Source organism: Athene noctua, chromosome 29, assembly GCF_965140245.1.
Source record: "Athene noctua chromosome 29, bAthNoc1.hap1.1, whole genome shotgun sequence".
NCBI classification, from domain to species: Eukaryota; Metazoa; Chordata; class Aves; order Strigiformes; family Strigidae; genus Athene; species Athene noctua.
The window spans coordinates 2,065,986-2,083,443 of record NC_134065.1 but is presented as its reverse complement, the minus strand read 5'-3'; the positions used below and the strand labels follow the sequence as shown (position 1 = coordinate 2,083,443).

At 64.9% G+C, this 17,458-nt stretch overlaps 3 protein-coding genes across 3 annotated transcripts; 2 read left to right on the top strand and 1 right to left on the bottom strand.

The window, feature by feature from the left end:
• The first annotated feature begins 1,939 nt into the window (after positions 1 to 1,939).
• TTC24 (tetratricopeptide repeat domain 24) lies at positions 1,940 to 7,173 on the top strand. The gene is made up of 10 exons (XM_074929354.1): positions 1,940 to 2,698; positions 2,781 to 2,993; positions 4,140 to 4,268; positions 4,430 to 4,551; positions 4,635 to 4,754; positions 4,892 to 4,962; positions 5,052 to 5,116; positions 5,244 to 5,372; positions 5,607 to 5,783; positions 7,060 to 7,173. The coding sequence occupies exons 1-9, from the start codon at positions 1,954 to 1,956 to the stop codon at positions 5,612 to 5,614; spliced, it is 1,602 nt and encodes a 533-aa protein (XP_074785455.1). The 5' UTR covers positions 1,940 to 1,953; the 3' UTR covers positions 5,615 to 5,783; positions 7,060 to 7,173.
• A 164-nt stretch (positions 7,174 to 7,337) lies between these two features.
• On the top strand, positions 7,338 to 10,050 carry NAXE (NAD(P)HX epimerase). Its single transcript, XM_074929357.1, has 6 exons — positions 7,338 to 7,587; positions 8,112 to 8,220; positions 8,314 to 8,424; positions 8,575 to 8,688; positions 9,321 to 9,468; positions 9,560 to 10,050. Exons 1-6 carry the CDS (start codon positions 7,406 to 7,408, stop codon positions 9,760 to 9,762), a joined length of 867 nt encoding a protein of 288 aa, XP_074785458.1. The 5' UTR covers positions 7,338 to 7,405; the 3' UTR covers positions 9,763 to 10,050.
• A 133-nt stretch (positions 10,051 to 10,183) lies between these two features.
• GPATCH4 (G-patch domain containing 4) lies at positions 10,184 to 12,828 on the bottom strand. The gene is made up of 7 exons (XM_074929356.1): positions 12,690 to 12,828; positions 12,356 to 12,429; positions 12,172 to 12,264; positions 11,388 to 11,495; positions 11,173 to 11,273; positions 10,997 to 11,047; positions 10,184 to 10,885 (listed from the first exon to the last, which is right to left on the bottom strand). Exons 1-7 carry the CDS (start codon positions 12,763 to 12,765, stop codon positions 10,366 to 10,368), a joined length of 1,023 nt encoding a protein of 340 aa, XP_074785457.1. The 5' UTR covers positions 12,766 to 12,828; the 3' UTR covers positions 10,184 to 10,365.
• Positions 12,829 to 17,458: the final 4,630 nt, after the last annotated feature.

The following is a 17,458-nucleotide window of genomic DNA, read 5'->3' as shown; positions in this document are numbered from 1 at the left end:
CCCGGCCCCCCCAAACCCCCCGGTCACTCCCCGGTCGCCCCCCAGGTGACTCCCCGGCCCCCCCAAACCCCCCGGTCACTCCCCGGCCCCCCCAATCCCCCCGGTCACTCCCCGGCCCCCCCAGTCCCCCCGGTCACTCACCGCCCCCCGGCCCCGCTCCCTCCATGGCCGCGGCCGTGGCGGCTCCGCCCGCGATTTGAATCTCCCGCCGCTCACGTGACGCCGCGCGGGGGCCGCCGGGGGCTGGAGTCCGGTACCGGGGGGAGCGGGGGGGGCACAGCGGGGGGAGCCCGGGGGGCGGGAGGGGGAGTCGGGGGGTGCAGGGGGAGCTTGGAGGGGCAGGAGCGGCAAATATCGGGGTGTGTGTGTGTGGGGGGAGATCAGGGGTGAGGGGGAGAGTCTGGGGGTGCGGGGGGGGGGGACACACACCGGAGTGTGGGGGGAGCCCGGGGATGCAGGAGGAGGCACATACCGGGGAGGGAGGGGGGAGATCAGGGGTGCAGGGGGGAGTCTGGGGGTGCGGGGGGAGCACAGAGGGGTGGGGGGAGCAAATAAACCGGGTGTGGGGAGAGATCAGGGGTGCGGGGGGGTGGCACATACCAGGGTGTGGGGGTAGCCGGGATGCCGGGTGGAGGTTGGGGGGGCGGGGGGGGAAATAGCGGGGTGCAGGGGGAGATCAGGAGTGCAGGGGGTGATCACACACCGGGGTGCGGGGGGAGCCTGGGGGTGCAGTGCCTGGCACACACTGGGGTGCAGGGGGTGGTCACACACCGGGGTGCGGGGGGAGCTCAGGACCTGCCCACACCGGGGCCACCCGGCCCTCAGAACAGCACCCCCCGGCCAGCCCGGACTCTGCCCCCCCCGCCCTGGGCTGGGCCAAGTGGGGGGCTGCTGGGTGACCCCCACTTGCGCCTTCACCCTCACGGCACCGTGCCCGTACATCCATCCACCCCAAACCACTAACGTGCCCCCCCATTAATCCCACAGCGCCTGGCACGAGGTCACGGGAGCAGCGAGGGGCCGGTTGTGCCCCCCCATCCCACGGCGAACACCGGCAGGGCTGAACCGAGTTGCCATGGTGCTGGGCACCGCCGGTGACGGAGATGAAACCGGAGCCATCGCCAGAACGTGCCCCCCCGCCGCGGGAGGGGACCCGGCTTTGTCCCACTTGGCCACGCACCACCCTGACGCTTTCTTGGAGCTCGGAATCTATCCGGGCTGCAGCACCCGGGGGGGATGTGACCCGCTCCGGGGGGATTTTCCAGGCGGCTCAGCCCTGGCGGGACCCTGAGTCCCCTCAGACACCCCCTCGGACACCCCTCGGACACCCCTCGGACAACCCTCAGACAACCCTCGGACCCCTCGAACACCCCTCGAACACCCCTTGGACACCCACTCAGACACCCTTCGGACACCCTTCGGACACCCCTCAGACACCCCTCGGACACCTCAGACACCCCTCGGACACCCCTCGGACACCCCCTCGGACACCCCTCGGACGACCCTCGGACGTCCCCGTCCCTGTCCAGAGAGCGGTGGGTTGCGGCCGCGAGCGGCGGTGATGCCCTGTCCCTCCCCTCCACGCTCTCGGCGTCCTTTGCACCTACAGAACAAACAGTAAGTGCGTGCGACTGGTTATTCCCTCTCCCAAAAAGACACCCCGGGAACACCCACCCCGTGCTGCTGCGGCGTCCCCCGCTCCTCCTCCAGTGACCCCCCCCATCCTGTCTGGTGGCTACAGAGGTTTCCAGGAGGCAGGGACCAAGTGCAGAAGCGGGGCTGGGGCCCTCCATGGAAAAGCCTTTTTCCTCCCTGAAACTTTAGGGCCAAACTAGTTCCAAGACGTTTCTAATTTTTTTTTTAATATAATATAAAATCATGCTGCTCATTTCAGGAAATCCCAGGCTGCCTGTTGCATCTTTCTCTCCTGCAGGCAGGTCGCTCGCCCTGCCCATGGCATCAGAGGAGGCTGCTAACCCGGGAGCGCAGCCCACGGCCCCCGTGCTCAGGAAAAAGAGCCGGAAAAAAGGGAAGAAAACGCCCAAGGCCAGGGAAGATGCCCAGGAGAGAGGGGACGAGGCGGCGGGGCGGGCGGCTGAGATCGAGGGGCTGACACGAGCCGGACGCCGGGCGCTGGCGCTGGGCGATACGCGGGGGGCGGTGGGGTCCTTCAGGAAGGCGTTTGCCCTCTCGGGGGGGATGGCGAGTCCCCAGCTCCGCAGGGCTTGTGCCTTCAACCTGGGGGCTGCCTACGTGGAGACCGGGAAGCCCGAAAAAGGTCTTGAGTTCCTCCTCCAGTCCCAGCCCTCGGAGGGGGAGCGCGGGGAGCGCTGGGGAGACCTTTATTTCAACATCGGGGCGGCTCACGAAGGGCTCCGGGATTTTCCGAGGGTTTTGGAGCGTTTTGGCAAAGCCGTCGGCCAGGACAGCGCGGCGAGGGCTGGCGGCCGTGCCGGGACCCGCGTGCAGATGGGCTGCTGCTACCTGGGGCTGCGGGAGCCGGCGCGAGCCGCGCGGTGCTTCTTGGAGGCCGCCCGGGCCTACGCGGCGGCCGCCAGCCCCGAGGCTGCCGCGGTGGCTCTGAGCAGGGCGAGCGTCTCCATGCTGCAGAGCCGACGGTTCCGGGCGGCGGAGATCGCCGGGGTCCTCGCCCAGTGCCAGTCGCTCTGCGAGAGCATCCCCGACCCGGCCCTGCGAGGTAACGCTGCGCCGCACCCTCTCCTCTCGGTGTCCCCCCGAGCAGCGCCCGCACCCGGGTTTTTTTCCTCTTTGTCCCGCAGGGAAACTCTACCATGACATCGGCCTCGGCTACTCCCAGCTGCGCATCTTCTCCCTGGCTGCCGAGAGCTTCGAGCGGGCCCTCGCGCTGCGCGGCGATGAGGCGGATCGGCGCGGGGAGGCCGCGCTGCTGCAGAACCTGGGGGCTGCCCACAACGCCCTGCGCAGCTTCGGCACCGCCCTGCGCTGGCACCGGCGAGCGGCAGCGCTGCACAGTGGGTCGCAGCGGGATCTCTCGCTCTCGGCTTTGTGCCAGCTCAGTATGGAGCCCCGTGATCTGGCTGCGAGCGGCTTGGATGGGCACGCGCTTCGCTGCGTGAAAAACTGGCTGATGGCCGGGGCCAAAGAGCTGTGGGGAAGGGAGTTAAATCCAGTTGGTGACCAGTCACGAGTGGTGTCCCCCAGGGCTGGGTTTTGGGGCCACTCCTGTTTAACACCTTTACTGGTGTTCTGGATGAAGGAATCGAGTGCCCCCGCAGTCAGTTTGCAGAGGACACCCAGCTGGGTGGGAGTGTTGATCTCTCGAGGGTGGGGAGGCTGCAGAGAGACCTGGCCAGGCTGGAGCCATGGGCTGAGCCCCACTGGGGGAGTTTCACTGAGGGCAAATGCCGGGGGCTGCCCTTGGGCCACAACAACCCCCAGCAGGGCTACAGGCCTGGGGAGGGGTGGCTGGAGAGCTGCCGGTCAGAGAGGGACTGGGGGGGTGAGAATGAGCCAGAGTGTGCCCAGGGGGCCAAGGAGGGCAATGGCATCCTGGCTTGTACCAGCCCTGGCATGGCCAGCAGGGACAGGGAAGGGATCTGAGCCCTGGGCTCGGCACTGGGGAGGCCGCCCCTCGATTCCTGGGTGCAGTTCTGGGCCCCTCACCCCAAAAAGGCCATTGAATGACTCGAGCGTGGCCAGAGAAGGGCAACGGAGCTGGGGCAGGGTCTGGAGCACAGGTCTGCTGGGGAGCGGCTGGGGGAACTGGGGGGGTTCAGTCTGGAGAAGAGGAGGCTGAGGGGAGACCTCCTGGCCCTCTGCAACTCCCTGCCAGGAGGGGGCAGAGAGGGGGGGTGAGTCTCTGGAGCCAAGGCCCCAGCGCCAGGCCCCGAGGGAATGGCCTCAAGCTGCCCAGGGCAGGGTCAGGCTGGCTCTGAGGAAGGATTTCTGTGCAGAAGGGGCTGTTGGGCGTTGGAATGGGCTGCCCAGGGCAGGGGGGAGTCCCCGGGATCCCTGGGGGGGTTGAAGAGTCGGGCTGAGCCAGCGCTGAGGGATCTGGGGGAGTTGGGAAGGGTCAGGGGGAGGGTCATGGTTGGGCTGGAGGAGCTTCAGGGGCTTTTCCAGCTCATATGAGTCTGGGATTCTGTTCCCAATTCCAGGCGCTCTAGGGAACCGGAGGGCACAGGGTCAGTGCTTCGGGAACCTGGCGTACGCCTGCAGCTGTCTGGGGAACCACGAGGCTGCCGCAGAGAACTACCTGCACGCCCTGCAAGCCTTCCGGGACGCCGGTGAGGGGGGTGCAGGGAAATCGTCCCTGCGCTGGGGACTCTGCAACATCCAGATGCCAGGCAGAGTTGAGCTGGATCCAAAGGGTGTCAGCAACGTTCCTGCGCCAGGACCTCAGATGTGATGGGCTGGGCAGGGGCTGACACTGCCCTTCGCCTCGCAGGGGACGTGGAGGGGCAGTGGCAAGCCTGTGAGGGGCTGGGAGCAGCCTGCTTCCGCCTGGGAGACCCCCAGAAAGCCATCGGGCACTACAAGGAGGCCCTGATTTTGCTTTCCCACTGCCAGGTGAGGCACGGCGGGGAAACCCCAGAGTCTGGAGCCTCCCGTGCATCACTCGGCCCAGCCCACACGGGTTCTCTCCTCCGCAGGACACCCCCAGAGCTGCCCACGAGCGCATCGTGCACAAGCTCACCGATGCCATCCAGCACCAGCTCTGCCTCCACGGCCGCCTCTCCCGGGGGGGGCGCTGGATGCCCACCCCAGCCCCGGTGAGCATCACCCCGGGGGATGTGGGGCACACTGGGGTGCTGGGGACTGACACCCCCGACGGGGATTGGTGGGGAGAGGCACCAGGGTTCGGTGGGCGGAGGGGTGTAAAGCCCAGACCATCGCTCTGTCCTAGCAGGACCCCGGCCGGCTGCGGGTTTGCTCCGTGCTGCCGCACGCCGGCGGGACACAGCTCCGAGGGAGCGAGGTGTGAGTAGGAAACCACCACGTCCCTCCTTCCTCCACTGGGGGGTTCCCAGCATCACCCCTGAGATAAATCTCCCTCCCTTCCACCCCAGGTCCTTCGGGCGAAAAGCCCAGCCTGGGAACGAGCCTGTGCCGGGAGCACATCCTGGGTGTTCGGGTAAGAGGGTGCAAATTAAATCCCCAACAACTTGATTGAGCCACGCAACCAATTTCTGCCGGAGCCAAGGCTTTGGCACGGTCTGGTGCCGGCCTCCTGCCTATTTGTCCTTCCTCCCCGGAGGCAGAGGAGCAGCACCCACTGCCGGCCCCGTACCGGAGCCCCGTGACCCACGTGGCCGCCTGGGCACCTCTGGGGAGGATGAGGATGGTCCCAGCGCAGCTCCAGGGTGTTGCAGTCAGCCCCACGCTAACAGGTGGGTGGGCGAGGGGGAAGGCACCCCAATACAGCTCCTTGCACCCAAATACGTTGCAGCAGGTGTGATGCAGCGAGTGGCATCACCCCGGGGACTTCTTGTGGTTAAAGGTGAAAATCCAGAAATTTTAAGAGACGCGTAATCCTGAGGAGGGTCCGGTAACGAGGCGATAGGGGAGTTTGTCACGTGAATGATCTCCATCACCTCCACGAAATGTTTCTGCTTTGCTCCCAGTAACCTGAACACCCCCGGTCTGGGCCTGGCCCGGCCGTGCCACGGCAGCCTCCGGCTCGGTGAGCACCAAAGAGAACCGGAGCTTCGCCTCGGCGGCGAGCCCAGGGCTGCGGCTCTCACGCCGCCTTTCCCAGGGCCCAGGGACCACCAACCCCCCCGGCCAAGGGCTCCGCAGCGGTAGGTGACACAACGGGCAAGGGAGCGGGCAGGAGGGCTGGGCTCTGGGGTGTCCTCTGAGGGGAGGGCTCAGGGATGGGGACACCCCCCCAGCATGGCTTGGGACACCCCCTCTCCCTGCAACGGCCACGTCCCCAAGGCCAAAATCAGAGGGGCTTGGGGATTTTGGCACTTTGTAGCCAACCCTGAACCCCAAACCTATAGACTGGGAAACGTATCTGAGGGTGGAGTCAAACTCCCCTGTAAATCAGTTCTGGGGTGGCTCCTGTTTCACGTCTTTATTGATGATCTGGACAAGGGGATGGAGTGCCCCCGCAGTCAGTTTGCAGAGGACACCCAGCTGGGTGGGAGTGTTGATCTCTCGAGGGTGGGGAGGCTGCAGAGAGACCTGGCCAGGCTGGAGCCATGGGCTGAGCCCCACTGGGGGAGTTTCACTGAGGGCAAATGCCGGGGGCTGCCCTTGGGCCACAACAACCCCCAGCAGGGCTACAGGCCTGGGGAGGGGTGGCTGGAGAGCTGCCGGTCAGAGAGGGGCTGGGGGGTGAGAATGAGCCAGAGTGTGCCCAGGGGGCCAAGGAGGGCAATGGCATCCTGGCTTGTACCAGCCCTGGCGTGGCCACAGGGACAGGGGAGGGATCTGAGCCCTGGGCTCGGCACTGGGGAGGCCGCCCCTCGATTCCTGGGTGCAGTTTTGGGCCCCTCACCCCAAAAAGGCCATTGAATGACTCGAGCGTGGCCAGAGAAGGGCAACGGAGCTGGGGCAGGGTCTGGAGCACAGGTCTGCTGGGGAGCGGCTGGGGGAACTGGGGGGGTTCAGTCTGGAGCAGAGGAGGCTGAGGGGAGACCTCCTGGCCCTCTGCAACTCCCTGCCAGGAGGGGGCAGAGAGGGGGGGTGAGTCTCTGGAGCCAAGGCCCCAGCGCCAGGCCCCGAGGGAATGGCCTCAAGCTGCCCAGGGCAGGGTCAGGCTGGCTCTGAGGAAGGATTTCTGTGCAGAAGGGGCTGTTGGGCGTTGGAATGGGCTGCCCAGGGCAGGGGGGAGTCCCCGGGATCCCTGGGGGGGTTGAAGAGTCGGGCTGAGCCAGCGCTGAGGGATCTGGGGGAGTTGGGAACGGTCAGGGGGAGGCTCATGGTTGGGCTGGAGGAGCTTCAGGGGCTTTTCCAACCCGGATTATTCTGATTCTGTGACACACCACACACACCCCCCCCTCCCCAATTCTGCACCCCACTGGCTGTCCCCACGCCCCATTAACACCTCGGTGGCCTCGCTGCCCCCAGCCGGTCGCACCGGGAGCCCCGCACCGGGAGCAGGATCCTGTCCCTCATCTGCAGCCTCGTGTGACGCCGGAGGACACCGGGGAGATGCCGCTTCCCACGGCGGGGGGGTGGGGGGGGTGCAGCGTGTCCCCGGTCACGGTGCTGGAGCCAACACGGTTTTGAGGCCGTTTCTTTGCTGTTCGCTCTTTTTTCCGTGCTGGGAGGGCGGAGGGAGGCCGGGGGGGGGGAAGATGTCGCCGAGGCACCGCCCCGCGGGAACGGGAGCGGACGTTCCGCCCCGGGGCCGCCCCGCGCCTGCTCCGTCCCGGGCCCCGCACCGAGCTCCGTCCCGGGCCGGGGCCGCCGCATGCCGGGGCCGAGGGCGCTGCTGGGGCTGGGCCTGGGGCTGCTGGTGGCGGCGGGGGGGGCGCGGGCGGGCGGGTGCTGCCGGCGCTGGGACCGGAGCTGGGAGCGGGCCCGGTGCCCCCCCCACCGCGCCATGCAGGGGCCCAGCGCCGGGCCCGGCCCGCGGGGGCTCCGCTACCTCGGGTAGAGCCGCGGAGGGGGCGGAAGGGGACCGGGGGGGGGGACCCGAAAATTGAATGGGCGGCCGGAGAGTGGTAGAGGGGGCGGGGGGTGTTTGGGGGGCGCAGGGAGGGGCCGGGGGGGGTTAACGGGGTGGAGAGGGGCACGGGGGGGGGGGGGGGGGAACAGGGGTTGGGTAGAATGGGGGGAGCAGAGGATCGGGGGGGGGTTGGAGGGGTCGGGCAGGATGGGGAGGAGGGGACAGAAGGGTCGGGCAGGAGACAAGGGGGTGCAGAGGGGTCGGGAAAGACGGGGGGGGGAAGCAGAGGGGTCCGACGGGACGGGGGGGGCACAGAGGGGTCAGGCAGGACAGGGGGGTGTCGAGGGGTTGGACAGGATGGGGGGGGGCAGAGGGATCGGGCAAACCTCACGGGGGGCAGAGGTGCACAGGGCCGGGGGCTCAGCGTGGGGAGCTGGGCCCTGACCCCCCCGAGCTGGGGTCCGGGCGGGGTTCAAGGCCCCCCCGGGGCGCCGCCGTCCCTCCGCAGGCAGGAGGAGGCCCAGGCCATCGACCAGGAGCTCTTCACCCAGTACAAGTTCAGCGTGGACCAGCTGATGGAGCTGGCGGGGCTGAGCTGCGCCACCGCCATCGCCAAGGTGGGCACGCGGGGGGGCGGTGGTGGTCCTGGGGGGGTCCACGGTGTGGGCCCGCTTCCCCAGCGTAACCCTCCACCTCCTGCCCCACGCCAGGCCTACCCCCCCAGCTCCTTCACCACCAGCCAGCCCGCCGTGCTGGTCGTGTGTGGGCCGGGCAACAACGGCGGCGACGGTTTGGTCTGTGCCCGGCACCTGAAAATGTTTGTGAGTCTCTCGCGCAGGCGGCTCCACACTCCCCCCCCCGAGACGCACACCCCAGGGAGGGTGCCCGGCCCAAGCCCCCCCATAGCTGCAAGCTTTGGGGTTCCCCTTCCTGCTGCCACAGCACCGTTCAGATCCCTCCTGCTCCTGCAGGGCTACGAACCGACCGTGTATTACCCCAAGCGCCCCAACAAGCCCCTCTTTGAAGGTTTGACCACCCAGTGCCAGAAGATGGACATCCCCTTCCTGCCCGAGTTCCCGGCCGAGGTGAGGAGCAGCCCGGGGACAGGGGAGGGATCTGAGCCCTGGGCTCGGCACTGGGGAGGCCGCCCCTCGATTCCTGGGTTCAGTTCTGGGCCCCTCACCCCAAAAAGGCCATTGAATGACTCGAGCGTGGCCAGAGAAGGGCAACGGAGCTGGGGCAGGGTCTGGAGCACAGGTCTGCTGGGGAGCGGCTGGGGGAACTGGGGGGGTTCAGTCTGGAGAAGAGGAGGCTGAGGGGAGACCTCCTGGCCCTCTGCAACTCCCTGCCAGGAGGGGGCAGAGAGGGGGGGTGAGTCTCTGGAGCCAAGGCCCCAGCGCCAGGCCCCGAGGGAATGGCCTCAAGCTGCCCAGGGCAGGGTCAGGCTGGCTCTGAGGAAGGATTTCTGTGCAGAAGGGGCTGTTGGGTGTTGGAATGGGCTGCCCAGGGCAGGGGGGAGTCCCCGGGATCCCTGGGGGGGTTGAAGAGTCGGGCTGAGCCAGCGCTGAGGGGTCTGGGGAGTTGGGAAGGGTCAGGGGGAGGGTCATGGTTGGGCTGGAGGAGCTTCAGGGGCTTTTCCAACCCAGATGAGTCTGGGATGGAGCAGCCTCCCTAAGAGCTGGTTTTTGTCCACCCCCTGCCCTCCCTGCTGTCACAGGCCGCGCTCATCGACGAGCTCTACGGCCTGGTGGTTGACGCCATTTTCGGGTTCAGCTTCAAGGGAGCAGTGCGGGAGCCCTTTGGCAGCATCCTCAGCACCCTCGAGCGCATCACGGTGCCCATCGCCAGCATCGACATCCCTTCGGGTGAGTAACGGCCACACCCACAGGGCAGGGGGGGGGAAGGTGCCCGCCTGGGCTCTTCCTGGCCCCAGCCTGGCCTTGGGGTTTGTTGCAGGCTGGGACGTGGAGAAGGGGAAGGCGGATGGTCTCCAGCCCGACATGCTCATCTCCCTCACGGCACCCAAGAAGGCAGCGATGCATTTCACTGGCCGCTACCACTTCCTCGGGGGCAGGTTTGTGCCCGCTGCGCTCCAGGAAAAATACACTCTAAACCTGCCACCGTACCCCGAAACGGACTGTGTCCTGCAGCTGACCTAAGGCTGGGGCTCAGAGGGCTGAGCTGGGCTTTGGCACAACAGATCAGGGCCTAATGCTGCCAAAGCCACAGCGCTCTGCGTGGGGGATGCTCAGCACCTCGCTGGGCTCCGTCCTACCCAGCTCTGCCAGCGGGATCCAAGTTCAGTGCAAATGAAACCCCCCAGGAGCCTGGGACCTGATCGAGTTCTTTGAGGTACAGACGCCATCGGGGATCCCGGGGTCTGCCGTGGATCTTGTGCTTCAGGATAGTTTCACTGCAATAAAAATTTATTTGTGTCCTTGAACAAATATTTCAGTGTGGGGTCTGTCCCCTTGTGTCCCTCTGCACAGACCCACAGCAAATGGGTCCCTGCTCCAGGGCCTGGTGGGAACCAGGGTCACCCCTAATGGGGGGAAGGCTCAGGGAGTGAAATAAAGCCCAGACCAACCAGTCCCAGCCCAGTATCCCCAGGCAGCAAACACAGAGCTGAGCTACAGTGCTGGGCTCTGCCTAGGGAGAGCCCAGAGCACCCTCGGGCACCCACCAGCGCCAGCAGGCAGGATCGGGACCCTCGGAGCCACGCGGTACCAGCAGCTGTGCAGCATGGCAGCCTCGGCCCCCGCTCACTCTGCCTCCCTCTTCCTCTTCTTCCTCTTCTTCCTGGGGCTGTGCCCAGCCTGGTCTGGCCCATCTGTGTCTTCTAGAAGTACCTCTGTCTCAGCTGTCTCTTCTTTGTCCTCCTCCTTCTTCTTCTTCTTTTTCTTCTTCTTCTTCTTCTCTGTCTCAACTGGCTCTTCTCTGTCCTCTTCCTCCTGCTGCTTCTTTTCCCTCTTTGCAGCCTTTCCTTCCTCTCCCTCCACCTCCTCTTCTCTGCGTGGCTCCTGCTTCTTCTTTCTCTTCACAACCTTCCCTTCCTCTCCTGCCACCTCCTCTTTTCCACTTGCCTCATGCAGCACCTCAGGGTCGGCTCCATCCCCGGACTGTTTCCTTCTTTTCTTCTTTTTTTTCTGCCTCTCTGCTGGGGAGCTGCTGTCTAGGGGCACATCCTGCTGCTCCTTCTGTCGGTACATGGCCAGGAAGGCTCGTTCCTGCTCCTCCAGACGTGCCAGCTTAGCGCTCATGGTCAGGCCGTGGCGGGCACCCCTGCAACACCCATGAGCAGCCAGGGTCTGGCACCTCCCAGCCAGCCCAGCCTGCTCAAGAGCCCCTGCTAGAAGCAGGGAGCCCAACTGTGCACCCCCCTCAACCACTTACTTGTGTGCTGTGCGGCCGCCGCACGCCCGCATCAGCTCCTCGTCCGTCAGCCTGCGGGACAGGACAGGATGTGTCACCCCCAGCATCAGCACGGGGAGGGGGAGCACTGCCCAGACCGGGGCTCCCCCTCGCAGCTCCCGTCCCTCCCCACAGCTGCACTGCTGCCTCAGCCTCACCTCCTCGCCGAAGAGAGGTCCAGCTTCTCCTCCTCCTCGCTGCTCTCTGAGCCAGCAGGCAGCTTCATGGGCTCCTCCCCACATGCTGTGAGCGTGGCTGACTGCAACAGGGAGAGACAGAGGGGCTGTGAGAAAGGGGGACAAAGAAAAGGGGGGCCTGGGGGCCACAGCAGTGATGGGCTGGGGAGGCTGCAGTTGCTCCCAGGGCCAGTTACCTTCACGAAGCGGCCGTACAGCATGTTGTCGGTGCTGGCGGCCTTGCGGGGCTTCTTATTGCTGATCCCGACTCCCTGCTCGGAAAGTGTCTTCATGGAGACGCCATCCTGAGGGGAGAGAGATTGCAATGGGCTCAGAAGTGTCTTACCTGAGCGGCTTTACCCCTTCCTAAAAAGGGGCAACGGAGCTGGGGCAGGGTCTGGAGCACAGGTCTGCTGGGGAGCGGCTGGGGGAACTGGGGGGGTTCAGTCTGGAGAAGAGGAGGCTGAGGGGAGACCTCCTGGCCCTCTGCAACTCCCTGCCAGGAGGGGGCAGAGAGGGGGGATGAGTCTCTGGAGCCAAGGCCCCAGCGCCAGGCCCCGAGGGAATGGCCTCAAGCTGCCCAGGGCAGGGTCAGGCTGGCTCTGAGGAAGGATTTCTGTGCAGAAGGGGCTGTTGGGCGTTGGAATGGGCTGCCCAGGGCAGGGGGGGAGTCCCCGGGATCCCTGGGGGGGTTGAAGAGTCGGGCTGAGCCAGCGCTGAGGGATCTGGGGGAGTTGGGAACGGTCAGGGGGAGGGTCATGGTTGGGCTGGAGGAGCTTCAAGGGCTTTTCCATCCCAGATGATTCGGGGATTCGAGCAGCACCTCTCTGCTGCCATGTCCCTGTGCCAGGTGCTGTTAGAGGCTGCAGAGACACAGAGTGACACTTAAAAGTCCCCAAAGGGGACTGCAAAGCCTTCCCTGTCCTTCAACCCCATCCCGGGTCGCCCAGGTTGCCCCCCGCCGCCCCCCAACCCTCCTACCTGCCCGGCCTCCACAGCGATATTGGCAGCCGCCTTGTTGAAGACGTGGTCCCACCAGTGGAAGGTGAACGGCTCCGCCGCGTCGTGTCCCACCTGCGGGGTGCAGAGGAATCACCGAAATGGCCGCAGCCAGTGGCGGCCGCTGGGCCCGAGCCCCCCCCGCCGGTCAGGGGTCTGCACTCACCCCCGCCGTGTCACACTTCACCTTCACCCGGATGGCCTCGGCGATACCGTCCTCCCGCTTCCCCAGCCCCTGCCCTGGGGACAAGGGCACCCGTCACTCGCCGCAGCGGCTCCCCCAGACCCCCCGAGGCCGGAGGAGGCCGCCGGGGGTCCTGCGAGGCCCCAGGTGTTGGGGCTTGAGGCCTGCTCCACCGGGAAGGGAGGGGCTGGGGGCGACCGGGGGATGGGCCGTGAGCCCGGGGAGGGCCGGGGACCGCGGGGGGCCGGGGCCTGGGGAACCTCCCGGGGGAACTCAGGGAGCAACAAGGGAGGGAGGGTCCCCGGCCGGCCCCCACCTCGCCGCCAGCCGTGCCGCCGCAGCTGGCTCTCCGCAAACCGCATCCCGCGGCCTGGCGGCTCGGGGGCGCTCATGGCGGGGGGTGCCGGGGGGTCGCGGGATCCCGCCAGGCGCCGCCGCACGCCCCGGCCTGGGCCCGGCAGGAAGCGGCGACTGCGCGTGCGCGGGCGGCGGGGCGGGGCCGGGGACTGCGCGTGCGCACGGGGCGGGGCCGCCGGGGGGGAGGGGGGGGTCTGCGCATGCGCAGACGGCGCGTCGGGCACGGGCCCGGCGGGGGGCGGAGTTTGGAGGGGGCGGGGCTTGGCAGGGGCGCGCGCGCGCGCGCCGGGGGGTGGAGCCGGAGGCGGGGACGCGCGGACAGACCCCGGGAGCGGCACGTGCGCGCGGCCCCGGAGAAAGCGCGCGCACGTGCGGTGACGGGCACGCGCACACGTGCACCCGCGCGTGCAGGCGGGTGTAAGGTCACAGGCGGGCGTGTGCGCACGGGGACACGCGGGTGTCAGGCCCAGGCAGGCACACACACGTGTACGGACACACATGTATGGACACACACAGGTATGGACACACACAGGTATGGACACACACGTGTGCACACAAGTATGGACACACACATGTATGGACACACACAGGTATGGACACACACATGTATGGACACACACGTGTACGGACACACATGTATGGACACACACGTATGGACACACACATGTATGGACACACACATGTATGGACACACACGTGTGCACACAAGTATGGACACACATGTATGGACACACACGTGCACACACAAGTATGGACACACACATGTATGGACACACACACATGTGCACACACACGTATAGACACACACAGGTATGGACACACACGTGCACACACAAGTATGGACACACATGTATGGACACACACGTGCACACACAAGTATGGACACACACGTGCACACACAAGTATGGACACACACGTGTATGGACACACACACGTGCACACACAAGTATGGACACACACGTGCACACACAAGTATGGACACACACATGTATGGACACACACACGTGCACACACATGTATGGACACACACATGTATGGATACACACGTGCACACACAAGTATGGACACACATGTGTGGACACACACGTACACATGTATGGACACACACGTATGCACACACACGTATCGACACACGCATGGACACACACATGGATGGACACACACATATGGATACACGTGTATGGACACACGTATGGACACACGTGTGGACACACACACGTATGGGAACACATGGACACAAAGACATATGGACACACACATATGGACGAACCCATATGGACACACACATGTATGGACACACACATATGGATGCACATGTATGGACACACATGCACACACATGCATGGATGAACATATGCACACATAGACATGCATGCACATATGTATACACACATATGACACACCCACATACACGCACACGTATGCACACACACACACACACACAGAGCGGGCTCTGCCCACGCCCTGACGCTGCTGCAGCGGCCCAAGGGGGGGGAGCGGGGGACTCTGCCGCCCCAGAGGGTACATGTGTGCGTGTGTACACACGCGTGTGCGCGCAGACACATGTGCCCAGTGCGTACACACGCTTGGCCCCGCAGCCGGGGGCTCTTTTCTTTTGGGGTCCCCAGCCGGTGCCGTGCCCGCGGTGCCTCCCCCGCCAGCCGCATCCGTGCCCGTCCCCGCTGTCCCGGTGCCCAGGCTCCTGCCGGGTCACTCCCGGAGCTCTGCGGGGGGGACCCCCCCCCGCTCCGTCACCCCCCGCTGCCAGGGGCCCTGGTGGTGCCGCAGGGACGGCGACGTGCCCCCGCCTCACGTGTGTCCCCCCCCCCGCTCCCCCTTTGCTCCAGCAAAGCCGCGACCCCCAGCGCATGAGGAGGATGCGGGGCGGGGGGGCAGCGCGTGGGTTTTTTTGGGGGGGGTTGTCCCTGTGCAAACGCCTCGGCCTCCCCGCACGCGGCTGCTCGCCCCGTGCTCCGGCCGGGCGGGAGCGGCCCCCCAACTCCCGCACGTCTGGGAAGGTCGGTGGGGAGGACGAGAAACCGGCCCCCAGGTGAACAGGGGCGCGACGAGGGGTGTGACGGGGCGGGCAAGGCGTGCCATGGGGACTGTGGGGTGCGCTCGTGCAACGGGGTGCACGATGGGGTGCACGAGGAGTGCGGTGGGGTGTGTGTGACGTGTGTGCTGCGCAATGGGGTGAGCAGGGGCACGATGAAGAGTGTGATGGGGTGTGCAAGGTGTGCGACAGGGTCTGTGGGGCACATGTGGGGTGTGCTTGTGCAATGGGGTGCACAACGGGGTGCACGAGGCGTGAGGTGGGGTGTGTGTGACGTGTGTGCTGCGCAACAGGGTGAGCAGGGGTGTGATGGGGGGTGCAAGGTGTGTGACAGGGTTGATGGGGCACACATGGGATGTGCTCGTGCAACAGGGTGCACAAGGTGTGCAAGGCGTGCAGTGGGGTGCATGTGACGTGTGTGCTGTGCTACAGGGTGAGCAGGGGCACGATGAAGGGTGTGACGGGATGTACAAGGTGTGCGACAGGGTCTGTGGGGCACGCTTGGGGTGTGCTTGTGCAACGGGGTGCACGACAAAGCGTGTGGTGGGGTGCAGGAGGCACGTGCAACCGTCGCACTACCTGCCACCCTTTGCTGACGGCGCTGGAGCAGGGTCGAGGGACACCCCCCCACCCCCCCCCCGCGTCGCTCCTGCCCCTCCTTGCACTTTACTGTCACACCCAGCCCCCGCCGTGTCCCCCCACCTGCCCCCCTCGGGCACCGGGGCTCATCCCCACGCTCACACCAAGCCTGCAGAGCGCAGCAGCCCGGGGGCTGCGGGAGCCACGACGGCTCCACCTTTCCTGGGAGGATTTTAAAAAAAATAAATAAAATAAAAACATCCACAGAAGCACCAGCAGGTCCCCAACTGTCACCCCTCTCCCCTTCTCTCTCCCCAGGGCGGCTCCAGCGCTGCTCAGCCCTGGGGCAGGCTGGAAAAGTTGGGATTTTGGTGTTTCCAAGGTTAATGGGAGCAAACAACAAATCCCAGTCTCAACGAATCCCAGTCTCAACGAATCCCAGTCTCAACGAATCCCAGTCTCAACGAATCCCAGTCTCAACGAATCCCAGTCTCAACGAATCCCAGTCTCCGTCCTGCCGCGGGCACGGGCTCCACGAGGCAGGAACGCTGCACCCACCCTGGAGAAACGCCGCCAGGACCAGGCAGGGAACGAGATATCAACTTGCTGGAGAAATTAAAAAATAAACCAGGTTGGAGCAGTGGGACCTGAACGTGACACGGTCGCGTCCTGCTGGCAGGCAGCCGAGTGAGCCGGTGCTGTCCCGACCGCTCTCCAAATCGTGGTTTTTCTGCCCCGAAATGCTGCAGGATGGAGCAGAAAGGCCAAGGAGCATCACTGAGCTCAGTCCACCTCAAGCCCTTCCTCAGGGCTCCCGTGGCCGAGCAAAGATGCTGCAGCAGTTCAATATACACAATGTATGTATGTTTATATAATAATTATCTTTTTTTTTTTCCCCGATTTTTATTTTTATCCCTCTCCAGGACCTCCTCACCCGGGGAGATTCCCCTGCTGCCCCCCTCTTGCAGCACGTTCAGAAGTTTTTAACAGAACCAGTTTGAGTTTGCACCCCAAGAAATGGGTTCCTTGAAAGAAATTTAGATGTCCGTTTCCTGCAATATCTCCTTCCTCCACATCTGTTTGATTTCAGAGTTGAAAGTGTTACGTTTGGTTATTAAGGGAAAAGGCTGCGGTTTCTCCTCCAGGGAGGGGGGAGGAATAAAGTGAAAATAAGTCCTTGACGGCAGAAATCTCTCCAAATCAATCAGCCTGATTCGGTACTACCCGCTGAGGAAATTGCTCCTTCCATTCTATTTTAAAGGAATTAATTCTATTTATCAGAGAAAAATGAGAGGAAACAGTCAGCAAGGAACACCTTTGGGCAATTCCTCCGGGAAGGAGATACAACGGCGAGAAAGTGCAATTGTTCCTCTGAAAGAGGGCTTTTGAACAGCACATTACCGAGGATTAGGGAGAGCTCTCCGGAGGGGATTAAGGTTTCACTAAAAAGCTCCTTTCTCACCACTCCTCAAAGCCGCCTCCTCCTCCCCAGCTTGCGCCGACCAAAGGCGAAACCCAAACGCCCTCCGGATGCCCAGGGTGCCCTCCAGCGCCATCCATCACCCCCCCCGGCTCCTGCTGAAGCCTCCGGCTCTGCCCTCACAGATTTTTCTCCCCTATTTTGAGAAGTGGGAGCTGGGGGGGGACACACGCTGCTGCTCCCACTCCCCTGAGCCGAGGCCAGAGCCTCCCCAGGCAGGTGCAGGGCAGAGCTCAGCGCTCCATCCCCGTGCGGGGGCTCTTCTGCTCCCCAGGGCTACGGAGCTACAGGGAAGAGTTTGCAAAGCCACCTCGGGGGAAAATAACTCCTGGAAGAGCTGAGGGGTTGGTAAAAGCCACACAAAGCGTTTCCCTGAGGCTGCTCCCCCCCTCCCGGCGCCGAAGCCACGAATCCATCCGAGGATGGCAAAGCCCCTCCGGAGCAGGCAGGAGGAGAGCGGGGAGGGCGGCAGCTCTGCCAAATTGCCTGGGGGAAGCTGGAGAGCTGGTAGATGAACATCAGATGCAAACAGAGGCTGCAAGGCGAGATAGCAGGCTGCCCTGTTATCTTTATTTTAGCACCTTGGCTGGTGGGCTGGCAGCAGGTGAGGAATGAT

What these genes read in the sequence shown, in the direction of transcription:
- TTC24 (XM_074929354.1), top strand. Translation starts at nt 1,954, where the DNA reads ATGGCATCAGAGGAGGCTGCTAACCCGGGAGCGCAGCCCACGGCCCCC. An exon ending in TTTTGCTTTCCCACTGCCAG is followed by an intron (nt 4,552 to 4,634) that starts GTGAGGCACGGC and finishes TCTCCTCCGCAG; the next exon opens with GACACCCCCAGAGCTGCCCA. An exon ending in AGCACATCCTGGGTGTTCGG is followed by an intron (nt 5,117 to 5,243) that starts GTAAGAGGGTGC and finishes CCCCGGAGGCAG; the next exon opens with AGGAGCAGCACCCACTGCCG.
- GPATCH4 (XM_074929356.1), bottom strand. Translation starts at nt 12,765, where the DNA reads ATGAGCGCCCCCGAGCCGCCAGGCCGCGGGATGCGGTTTGCGGAGAGC. An exon ending in TGAAGTGTGACACGGCGGGG is followed by an intron (nt 12,265 to 12,355) that starts GTGAGTGCAGAC and finishes TGCACCCCGCAG; the next exon opens with GTGGGACACGACGCGGCGGA. An exon ending in GGCGGCCGCACAGCACACAA is followed by an intron (nt 10,886 to 10,996) that starts GTAAGTGGTTGA and finishes TGGGTGTTGCAG; the next exon opens with GGGTGCCCGCCACGGCCTGA.
- NAXE (XM_074929357.1), top strand. Translation starts at nt 7,406, where the DNA reads ATGCCGGGGCCGAGGGCGCTGCTGGGGCTGGGCCTGGGGCTGCTGGTG. An exon ending in GCGCCACCGCCATCGCCAAG is followed by an intron (nt 8,221 to 8,313) that starts GTGGGCACGCGG and finishes GCCCCACGCCAG; the next exon opens with GCCTACCCCCCCAGCTCCTT. An exon ending in TGCCCGAGTTCCCGGCCGAG is followed by an intron (nt 8,689 to 9,320) that starts GTGAGGAGCAGC and finishes CTGCTGTCACAG; the next exon opens with GCCGCGCTCATCGACGAGCT.